Source organism: Capra hircus, chromosome 6 (assembly GCF_001704415.2).
Source record: "Capra hircus breed San Clemente chromosome 6, ASM170441v1, whole genome shotgun sequence".
Classification (NCBI taxonomy): Eukaryota; Metazoa; Chordata; class Mammalia; order Artiodactyla; family Bovidae; genus Capra; species Capra hircus.
In genome coordinates this window covers 20,216,589-20,228,931 of record NC_030813.1, presented here as the reverse complement: position 1 = coordinate 20,228,931, position 12,343 = coordinate 20,216,589, and the positions used below count along the sequence as shown (strand labels likewise).

Here is a 12,343-nt window from a genome sequence, read left to right as displayed (position 1 = left end):
TTGCCATTTCCTACTCCAGGGCATCTTCCTGACCCAGAGATTGAACCTGGGTTGATCTGCATTGATCGAATCTGCGTTGGAGGCAGATTCTTTACCATCTGAGCCACCCATCCATTTTGTATTGGGATCATGCCTGTTATCTAAGGTAGACCTTTGACATCTGTGAAAAATCAATAAATGGAAAGCTAAAATTAAAAAAAATAAACAAAAAAATTACTCAGCATAAGAAAAGGATGGCCATTCTTACCACTTCTAGTTAACATCTTTCTTTTAACTTCTCAACTAGGTTTTACTGTTTGTTGACAATGTTCTCTGTGCCACATTTATAAACATAAGTTTAATATACAGTTATACAGTAATAAAAATAAATACATAATTCTTTATCAAATGGATGTTTGCTTAATAAAATTCAAGACAGGTTTTCAATTTTCATCTTGGCAGCAAGCTTTTTGTGGCATCCTAATTTTTTAAATTGAGGTATAGTTGATTTACCACAGGAGTTTCACATGTACAACACAGATATTCACAACTATTAAAGATTATACTTCATTTATAATTATTGTAAATTTTCAGCTATGTTCCTTGTGCTGTATAAATATCCTTATAGCTTATTCTATTTAACATCTAACTGGAAATTTTAGACAGTGCAGAAGGCAAGGATACAGACTGAATATGAAGAAATAAAATTGTCCTTATTTGCAGACAACATGTGTATCTACATGGAAAATTCCAAAGAATCTACCAAAAAACCTCCTAGAACTAATAAATGGTTTACAACAGTTTGCAAAATATAAAAATTAATTATATTTTCTATATACTAGCAATAAACAATTAAAAATTGAAATGAAAACCAGTAGCATCAAAAATGAAATCCATAGATACATATTTGACAGAACTGTATAAGACCTATGCACTGAAAACTACAAAACACTGCGGAGAGAAATTATAGAAGACCTAAATAACTGGAAAGATATGCAGTGTTCATGGATCATAAGACTAAATATTATTTGTCAGTTTTTCCCAAATTAATCAATGGATTCAGTACATGACCTACCAATATCTTACCAGGTGTTCTGAAGGAATTGACAAGGTGACTCTAAAATATATAGAGAGAAGTGTAAAGAATCCATAGTAGTCAAACAGTTTTTTAAAGACCAAAATTTGAATATTTTACTCCAGGATTTTAAGATTTACTACAAATCTACATATACTAGTAATCAAAACAGTTATTGGCCTACACACACACCAGTACACTATTACATAACAAAAGATCAGAACAGATAGTCTGGAAATAGATTCAACATGTATGGTCAAGTGATTTTCAATCAAGACAATTCAGTGGGATAAGTATATGAACTTTTTTTATCCACTGGTGTTTGAACAGTTGAATATCCATATGGAAAAAAAATTCTTTGACTCTTATTCTCACACCCTATATAGAAATTAACTCAAAATGGATCCATTTGTATAAAATTCCAGAAAATGCAAACTAATCTGTAATGACAAAGCCGATCAGTAGTTTGTGCTTGAGAAGAAAGTCATGTGGCTCAGCTGGTAAAGAATCTGCCTGCAATGTGGGAGACCCCAGTCCAACCCCTGGATTGGGAAGATCCCCTGGAGAAGGGAAAGGCTACCCACTCCAGCATTTTGGCCTGGAGAATTCCATGGACTGTATACTCCATGGGGTCGCAAAGAGTCAGACATGACTGAGCAACTTTCACTTACTTACTTACTGGAGACCAAAGTAGGAGGCGTGAAAGGAAAGAGGCATGAGGAAGCTTTGGGGAATGATGGATATGCTCATTATTTTGTTTGTGGCAATGGTTTCACATATATATAGTGTACTGTTTGATATATATATCACTAAACAGCATATATTTAAAGTATAAGTCAATTATATCTCAACACTGTAAAATAAAACCTTTACTACGTCAAAGCATTTGCCCCATTTCGCCTCATTCCATTGTGTTTTGGGATATAAAATATAATACTAAGGAATTTCTGACCTGCTCAGTATACCCGTCTTAAACTTTTTTGTCAGATGTGTGCCTAAGAATTTCAGATGCCTAAGTCCTGCCCACTCATAGACACACTCCTATTTTTCAGATTGAATATGAACACAGAGCACCCGAGTGCCGTCTGGGTCTGAAGGAAGGCCGTCCATTCTCAGGGGTCACCGCATGTTTGGACTTCTGTGCGCATGCCCACAGAGACTTGCAGAACATGCAGAACGGCAGCACGCTGGTAGGTGGAGCTGAGGACAGGCTAGCGGCATGTGCTCCTGAAGAGGGGAGGACGGAGGCTGGCAGCATGTGAGGAGATGCCATTGTAGCGGCCAGTGTCTTCATGAATGATTGCTGTTGCAAGTGACCTTATTTGGCATGACTAGTACTCGTATAACAGGTTGGCATATCAGTGGAAAACTGTTGAGAAGTATGTAAAAATCATGAAAATTCTTGGTGCTAATCTAAACGGGTGACTAAACATTGCTAGCTATAATTGGATAGCTTTCAGAATTTAGTATCAAATATCTGGTAAGTTACAATCAGTTCAGCAAAAAAGTCATACACAAGCCAAGATACCAGTCTAACTTACACAGAGAAGATGTATGAAAAATGTGTCGCCATTGTCACAGTAACTACTATAAAAGGTTCAAAGTCCAAAACCACCTATTGTAGCTACATATTACAGTCAGTGAAATGAATTGCCCTCAACTGGAAACTTTGCTAAGGGGAGAAAATGGATCCATCTTAAGATGGAGCAGTGTGTTCTATACCAGTAAAATTCAGGGTGTGCCCTTGCACCTAGAGGGATGATGACCCAGGATGGAGATAGAGAATGAAAAAGCTCAAGTACAGAAACTATAAATTAATCAACCTAATGAGTCATCAGTTCGTGAGGTTCTGATGGCAAGTATACTGGAGTGGTTTGCCGTTCCCTCCTCCAGAATACCAAAGAATTGATGCCTTCAAACTGTGGTGCTGGAGAAGACTCCTGAAAGTCCCCTGGACAGCAAGGAGAGCAAACCAGGCAGTCTTAAATCAACACTGAGTACTCGTTGGCAGGACTGATGCTGAAGCTGAAGCTCCAGTATTTTGGTCATCTGACGGGAACAGCCGACTCATTGGAAAAGTCCCTGATGCTGAGAAAGATTGAGGGCAGAAGGAGAAGAGGGCATCAGAGGATGAGATGGCTGGGTGGCATCACCAGTGCAATGGACATGAACTTGGGCAAACTTCGGGAGATGGTGAGGGACAGGGACACGTGGTCTGCTGCAGTCCATGGGGTCACAAAGAATCTGACATGACTGACTGGGCAACTGAACAACAATGAGTCATCAACATAGATATAAGTGTTAACTGAGGAAGATGAGACCTAACGTGGAAAATATAAGCCAGGCACTATAGTTCTATTACAGAGGAGAAAAGAATTCATAGAGGTAGTAGGCAGTAGAAGTAATTTGAGGAAGCTGGTGTGAAATTTTTGTTGAAAAGCAGAGAAGATATTGATTAATACCTATAATTTAGAGCAGGGGTTGGACACTTTTTCTGTTAAAAAGCTTTGCAGGCCACATAGGATCTCTGTAATGTTCTTTGGGTCCCTCCCAATAAAAAGTTCTTTAAAAATGAAAAAAAAAAATCTTAATTCACTGACCATACAAAAAACAGGCTGCGAGGCAGATTGGCCACTAACCCAAGTTTGCTAACTTCTGATCAAGGAGAACAAACACGAGGCTTATCATCTACAATATCTTATATGATCGCTAATCAGGTATTGAACATCTGCTCATTTGGAGGCTCTGCTAGATTCTGGGGATTAGGGGAAATAAATGATAGATGGAGCTATAGTTGGTCCTGACGATAATCAGATTCCTCTTCAGCAAGGAGATGGAAAGCAGGCAGAGGAAGAAAAAGTTTTCAAGTGGAGGGGAATATACCTCTGATAGACTGCAATTTCTATGCAGTTAGATGGAAAGCTGCGCAAGACAAGTAGAAGTGAGTAGGGATAAATTGTGGGAAAAGGTGACAGATGCTCAGAGACAAGGATTTGGGATGACTTCTGTGTACCATTTTAATACCATCACACGTTAAACTTATTTACAAACATAAATCTAACCATCACATTCCTTTCAAGCATATCTCTCAATGATTTTTATGTTACCTTGGATTTTAAATAACTGTGGTCACATTTTCTCTGTTAATTAAAAGCACTCAATACTCAAAGCTAGTATTTCAAAAACCAACAAACAGTCTTTCAAAGCCACTGTGATTGTGGCCAACCAAAGAAAAAAAAGTACCATCAAGTTATCAGAGCAGCAGAAGTACCTTTTTTCCTTTTTAGAAAAGAAATGAGAAAGAAGAGAAACAATAAGTTAGATTTCACAGAGTATAGAGGAGAGAAAAGAAAGGTGGAAACAGCATTAAGTTACATATGAATCAAATCTTCAGGTCTACATTATTGAGATTTCACCTTGGTATCTGGTGCAAATTTCCTAAACACAGTTAAGGAGAGTTAGGTGTGAAGAAAGATGTGAAATTTCTTTGTGCACAAAAGTATGAAATGAGGCGAATGTGATATTACCAAAAACAGAGGAAGTCGTTTTGGTGGAGGAAACTTGTAGTTTCTTTTTTGAAGAGGCTTCACCTCTAGCACATCTATTTTCAAAGTGTGAAAAGTGGAAGATTGCTACACTTTGGGTACGGTACAGTTTCTTCCCTTAGAAATGTCTGTGAGGAACAGGGTCTCTACAGGTAACAATTCCTGATAGATTAAAAAAAAAAATGAACTTATTATCTTGATGTACCATTTTGATGCAGTCTTCACTAATAACAGACAAACATGGTTTTATGGTAACAAACCAATCTGGTCCTAGGCCAGCACCATGAATCTAAATACTGAGGAGAAACTCACACACCAGCTTTCATTTGGACTGAAACTGAAGCTGTGCTCTCTTACTTCCCTGCCAGGTATGCACCCTCACTAGAGAAGACAATCGAGAAATTGGAGGAAAACCTGAGGATGAGCAGCTCCACGTTCTGCCTCTCTACAAAGTCTCTGATGTTGATGAATTTGGCAGTGTAGAAGCTCAGGAGGAGAAAAAACGAAACGGCGCCATTCAGGTACTGAGTTCTTTTCGGCGGAAGGTCAGGATGTTAGCAGAGCCAGTCAAGACGGGCCGACAGAGGAAACTAGAAGCCAAGAAAGCTGCAGCTGAGAAGCTTTCCTCTTTGGAGAACAGCACAAATAAGAGTGAAAAAGAAAAGTCAGCCTCATCTCGTCCGAAACAGACTGAAAATGCAAGCCAGGCTAAACAGCTGCCAGGTAAATCTAATGTGAAGCACCGTAGATTCATGTGTTAGATGACACATTTTAAAAGTGAACATTGTTGATTTCGGAAGATTAAGTTTAGCCATGGTCTTCGTTCCGTACCAGAATTTTCTCTAAGGTAGCAAGGTCCAGGCTTTGTTCTTGGAGATGTAATGAGATGTTGCACCATTAGCCCCAGTTTGAGGAAGAAGTTTGGATTTTATTTTCTAATAAATGGCAGAGTTTTATGGTAAGTGACGTGGTGAAATTAGAGTTATTAGCAATGACTGGCAAGCCAAATTGGAGGTGGAGTAACTAATAGTTTGGAGACGGATGCAGTCAACCGAGAGGGAGATAATAAGAGCTTTAACTTTGGTGTAGTGAAGATGATGGAAGCAAATTCTTCCAAAATGATTATCAATACATCAGTGACAAACCATTAGAATGAAGGAGAAAAAATAGTTAAGGATGACTCTAAAGTTATAAGCCCAGATAATAGTACTATTTATTGAGATATGGAAGGGGAAGGGCAGGAGAATAAGATACTTTTCCTTAGCCAGGTTGAGTCTGAGGTATGCAAGGGGGCTCCACATATAGTTCTTATAAAACTTTTATCCATCAAAATAGATCACATCTATAGTTATAGCAATAGAGCATTATTTATCAATACTAAGTGAATGTTCTTTCTAAAGCTTCTCGTTTTATGACTATAGTTAATACTCTAAAAAATAAAATCATACAACATGTTGTCCATATCCAAATTTAAGAGATGGTATTGACCTAGCCATAAACAAAAGAAAAATGTATATCTTTTGCGTTAGTATCCTGCTTTGCTTGGAACCACCCATCTCTGCTTCACTAAGTCAAATCTCTCTACTGATTGATTTGTCTCTGAATCTCAGAGATAAAACTAAGTAATTTAGAATCATATGTCAAAGATGTTTAATAAATATTTGTTGATACATTGATTTACACTAAGTAAATCCTATCCACTCCCTGATAGCTCCTTTAAGTTAGCTGTATAGTATAATCAGTAAGAACTTTGCATCTAGTTCCTTCTAACTGGCCTCTGCAGTAGTCATTTCAGTTTTCAGAACTGCCATTGCAGCTCCATTTATCTGTTCTGATCTCATATTACTTTTTTTTTTGCTTAAGTGAAGTCATGAAACAGAAGTGTGACTTTTACCAGTTTCACATACAAAGCTAAAAGTTTCTTTAAAGTTCTGTCTATAACTGTGAATTTCCTTCCTGGAAAGCATGCTAATGAAATAGAGTTTGCCAATGGTATAAAGTGTTTTGGATATTTAAATGAATGCTTTTTTTTTTTCCCTCATAGCATTGCTAAATCTTCCATAACAAATTTTCTTGCTTCTTTACCCATTTAACATTGTTTACCAGGCAATGGAGAAATAAAGTGAAATGAGACAGGATCCTTTCCCTCAAGGAACTGCTTTACAGTGAGGTGAAGAAAGAACTAAAAATGGATAATTCCAGTATCCATTATATATAATTCCAGTATCCAGTATATTATGACTGTTGCTTTATCTGACTTATGTTTGCAGTGACTCTGACCAAGAACTACAAAAGCACTAGAAGCTGGCTTTAGAGAAGGCTTCCTTGAGGAAGGGAAGGGATGACTGCGTCAAGAAGGCCAGGGAGATGGGGAGGACGGACAGGGCACTTCAGTAGACAGTGTGGCGTGATCAAAAGCACAGAAGCTCCAGAGCACATGGTGCCCTCAGTGGAATGGCTTTTGGATGTTTGATTACATTTCCCACCATTCACCCAGTTGTACTGTATGGATTCTGCCATTTTATTTCTAACGCTTTAGACACAGAAAACTATGCGAGACAGTGATTAGAGAGCTCTGATGTTACTCTCGTCCTTGTTTGACGGGTCTTGCATAATTCTAGTCCTGGTTCTCACTTGCATGTAAACATCCTCACTGGCCTTCATAAAATGATAATCGAGCATATTTGTCCCTGCTCTCTCTTATCCTGTCCACAGAACTTCTACGACTTTCAGGACCAGTCATGCAGCCGTCCCAGCAGCCCCAGTCCCAACCCCAACTGCAGAAACAACTTCCACAGCCACAGAAGCAGCCGCCACAGCTGCCGCGACCTCAGCAGCAGCCCCTGCAACAGCAGCCACATCACCCCTTAACTAATAACTCTCAGTCAGAGTCAGTCAGCTCTTACTCTTCATCTGGATCCACCAATCTGTACATGAGACGGCCCAATGCAATGAGCCCTTATCCAGGCTCTTCGCACACTTCAGATATTTATGGAGGTGCCAACCCTGTGAACCTCTATTCCACCTCATCCCAAGCTGCAGGTTCCTATTTGAATTCTTCTAATCCCATGAGCCCCTACCCTGGGCTTTTGAATCAGAGTAACCAGTATCCATCATATCAATGCAATGGAAACATATCAATGGACAACTGCTCCCAATATCTGGGCTCCTATTCTCCCCAGCCTCAGCCCATGGATCTCTATAGGTATCCAAACCAAGACCCTCTGTCTAAGCTAAATCTGCCACCCATCCACACACTTTACCAGCCAAGGTTCGGAAACAGCCAGAGTTTTACTTCTAAATACTTAGGTTACGGAAACCAAAATATGCAAGGAGATGCCTTCAGCAGTTGTACTATCAGACCAAACGTACACCATGTAGGGACATTCCCTTCTTATTCCACACATGAGATGGATGGCCACTTCATGGGAGCCACCTCTAGATTACCACCCAATTTGAGCAGTTCAAACATAGACTATAAAAACGGTGAGCATCATCCAGCTTCTCATTTAATCCATAACTACAGTGCAGCTCCGAGCATGTTCAACAGTTCCCTTCATGCTCTGCATCTCCAAAACAAGGAGAACGACATGCTCTCCCACACAGCGAATGGCTTATCTAAGGTGCTTCCGGGTCTTAACCCTGAGAGAACTACTTCTGGGCAGGAAGGCTTGCACAAAGTACACGAGGCTGGCAGTCAGGAAAAGCAGCCTTTGGCCGCCGAGGACAACGATGAGGTCTGGTCTGACAGCGAGCAGAGCTTCCTGGATCCTGACATCGGAGGAGTGGCTGTGGCTCCAACTCATGGGTCAATTCTCATCGAGTGTGCAAAGCGCGAGCTGCACGCCACAACCCCTTTAAAGAATCCCAACAGGAATCACCCCACCAGGATCTCGCTTGTCTTTTACCAGCACAAGAGCATGAATGAGCCAAAACACGGCTTGGCGCTCTGGGAAGCCAAAATGGCCGAGAAAGCCCGCGAGAAAGAGGAAGAAGGTGAAAAGCATGGCCCGGACTATGTGCCTCAGAAAACCCACGGCAAAAAGGTGAAACGGGAGCCCACTGAGCCGCATGAACCTTCCGAACCCACTTACCTGCGCTTCATCAAGTCCCTTGCTGAAAGGACCATGTCCGTGACCACAGACTCCCCAGTAACTACATCCCCATATGCCTTCACTAGGGTCACGGGGCCTTACAACAGATACATGTGACGGCGCCCCTTGAGTTGGTTACCTCATTTGAAAAGACCACAACCAACTTGTCCGTTAGTGTAGTTCTCATGACGTGGGCAGTGGTGAAAGGACACAGTAATTCTGACAAATGTGGTGGGAGGAACCTCGGCTCACCAGCAAAACAAGAGGTCATCTTACCATAGCACTTAATTTCCACTGACTCCTGAGTGGTCACAGATGGAATCTAGGCAAAAGACCAAAGCATTCTATGCAAAAAGAAGATGGAGAAGGAAGTGTTCCACGATTTACATTTTTAAACACTGGTTCTATTACTGGACGAGACGATATGTAAATGTGATTCCCTACCCCTTACAACTCTACACATCTGTGACCACTTTTAATAATACCAAGTTTGCATAGTCATGGAACACAAATCAAGTACTGTAGTATTACAGGGGCAGGAATCTTAAAATACCATCTGGTGCTGAATATACAATGTACTGAAATACTGGAATTATGGCTTTTAAACATGCAGTTTTTACTGTAATCTTAATATTAACTTTTATTTATCAAAATAGCTACAGGAAGCATGAATAGACAGCAAAACACTGAATTAGTTTGGATGTTCTAAGAAATGGTGCTAAGAAAATGGTGTCTTTAACAGCTGAAAATTTAATGCCTTTATATCATCAAGATGCTATCAGTGTACTCCAATGCCCTTGAATAATGGGGGTACCTTTTCATTCAAGTTTTTAATCATAATTACCTATTCTTACACAAGCTTAGTTTTTAAAATGTGGACATTTTAAAGGCCTCTGGATTTTGCTCATCCAGTGAAGTCCTTGTAGGACAATAAACATATATATGTACATATATATATACACATATGTATATGTGTACAAACATGTATATCTATAAATATTTTAAATGGTGTTTTAGAAGCACTTTGTCTACCTAAGCTTTGACAACTTGAACAATGCTAAGGTACTGAGATGTTTAAAAAAAAAGAAAAAAACGTTTACTTTCATTTTAGAATGAAAAGTTGATTTTTTTAAGGAAAGCTTTTAAAATATTTTTGCTTTTAGCCATGCATCTGCTGATGAGCAATGTATCCATTTTTATTACAGCCAGTTACATCCAAAACGGGGCTTACTGGATTCAAGGGAATACATTAGTCTACAAAACACATGTTTTCTGGTGCTCATCTTACATGCTATACTGTAAAACAGTTTTATACAAAATTGTATGACAAGTTCATTGCTCAAATATGTAGAGTTTTAAGAATTTTCTATTAACTGCAGGTAATAAATAAAAGCATGCTACAGACTCAACAAAGCTAGTTCACTTAAGCCAATGCTATTTTATGGATCTGTATGGTTCCCTTTGGCGAACCAAATGGCAGTCTGCCTTTGTGTTGATAATTGTACATTTTAATGTTGTCATTTCTTAGCTTAAGTGTCCTCTTTACCAGAAAGATTGAGCAGACTGATGACTGCGTAAGATGAATAAACAGGGTTAGTTCCATGTGAATCTATTAATTAAAAAAAATTTAAAAACAGGCAGCTGGTTTGCTGTGGTGGTTTTAAATCATTAATTTGTATAAAGAAATGAAAGAGATGTATAGTAAGTAAATTAAATTGTAAACAAACTTTTTTAACGCAATGCTTTAGTATTTTAGTACTGTAAAAAGAAATTAAAATATATACATATATATAAATATATATATATATAGATTTGAAACAGAATTCACATCATGATGGTGCTACTCAACCTGCTACAAATATATCATAATGTGAGCTAAGAATTCATTAAAGGTTTGAGTGATGTTCCTACTTGTCATATACCTCAACACTAGTTTGGCAATAGGATATTGAACTGAGAGTGAAAGCTTATAGCATTGTGTACCATCATTTTTTTCCAAGGCTTTTTTTTTTTAGTTAAAGAAAAACATACCTTTTTCCAATACTTGATTTCTTAGCAAGTATAACTTGAACTTCAACCTTTTTGTTCTAAAAATTCAGGGATATTTCAGCTCATGTTCTCCTTATGCCAACACGTCACCTGTGTTCATGTAAAATTGTTGTAGGTTAATAAATATATTCTTTTTCAGGGATTTAACCCTTTTATTTTGAATCCCTCCTATTTTACTTGTCTATGTCCTGATGTAACTAAAACTAATCTTGTAAATCTGTTGGCTGTTTTTATTGTAAAGAAAAGCATTTTAAGAGTTTGGAAAATCTTTTGACTGTTTCGAGCAGAAAAAAAATTACATGAAAATAGAATGCACTGAGTTGATAAAGGGAAAATTGTTAAGTCAGGAGTTTGGCAAGTGGCTGTTGGCTAGAGTCTTTAACTCTCTAAATAAAAGATGTTTTGACCCTATAATCAATACAGGTACAGATCCACAGGACTTTTCTACACAAGCAAACACTTAGGGGGATGGTGTGCAATCAACTGTACAATTATGTCTTAGTCTGTGTACATTTTTGCTTACTAACATTTCAAATAAACTCTTAATCAATGGAGGCCTTTGAGTTTTATTGGTCAAATCTTATTGGATTTTTTTTGGAGGGGGTCAAAACATGGCTTTTGTCTTTAAAAAAATTTTTCTCTAGTTTTTGGCCGTGACCAGTTTACAAGCATTTCAAGAACATTTGCTTTATATATGTCAAACTGCATGATTTGAATGTTTTGCATATGCCAGGCATCTAACCCCAAACATTTGGTTACTACCTGCACATTTGTTGGTTTTGAGTCAACCATCCCTAGATGAGTGAAGATTTGGTTTCTGTACCAATCCACTGTCATTTGTCAAACTGCTGGCCAACAGCAGGAAGTCTAGTTTGGGGGGTTGAGGAGAGGCTAGGTAGGAAGGAGAAGAAATTAAGTGGCATATTGTAAATATCAGATCTATAATTGTAAATATCAAACCTGCCTCAGAATGAATGGAAAGCAGATCTCCAATTTGCTTATATAGGAATATCAGGTTGACTATATAGCCATACTTGAAAATGCTTCTGAGTGGTGTCAACTTTACTTGAATGAATTTTTCATCCTGATTGACGCACAGTGGTGTACAGTTCACTTCTAAAGCTAGTGGTTAACTTGTGTAGGAAACTTCTGCAGTCTGACACTAAGATAATGAGTTCTGTGTGCATTTTTCTACGCTTTTTTTAAAAACTTATTTTCATGAGATGTTTGGTTTGTCTATAAAAATCTGAGGATGGTTATAAATACTGTAAGTATTGTAATGTTATGAATGCAGGTTATTTGAAAGCGTTTATTATTATATCATTCCTGATAACGCTATGTGAGTGTTTTTAATAAAATTTATATTTATTTAATGCACTCTAAGTATTGTCTTGTTGAAGTTTCTGTTCACTTCCTGAATTACTGCCACCTCAGTGGGGCTGAAAAACAGTTGCTTTTTAAAGATACTTTTTAGATGGTTATTCTTAATTGTAAACTATATCTACGGTAGCATCCAAATAATTAAGGCCAAAATTATTTCTCTGATTGAATAGCTATTCAGCTGACCTTTTTTTCAAGCTTACTTTTTAACCTACTCACTT

General features: G+C 38.2%; 1 protein-coding gene across 2 annotated transcripts in view; it reads left to right on the top strand.

The window, feature by feature from the left end:
- TET2 (tet methylcytosine dioxygenase 2) overlaps positions 1-12,119 on the top strand; it is a 136,051-nt gene extending 123,932 nt beyond the window's left edge. The window contains exons 9-11 of one of the 2 annotated variants that reach the window (XM_005681343.3): positions 2,107-2,244; positions 4,968-5,322; positions 7,315-12,119. In XM_005681343.3, the coding sequence (XP_005681400.2) occupies positions 2,107-2,244; positions 4,968-5,322; positions 7,315-8,810 (1,989 nt within the window). In that variant the 3' untranslated portion in view covers positions 8,811-12,119. Of the gene's footprint in view, positions 1-2,106; positions 2,245-4,967; positions 5,323-7,314 lie in introns of those variants that run through there. The other variant, XR_001295766.2, reaches the window with a different exon arrangement.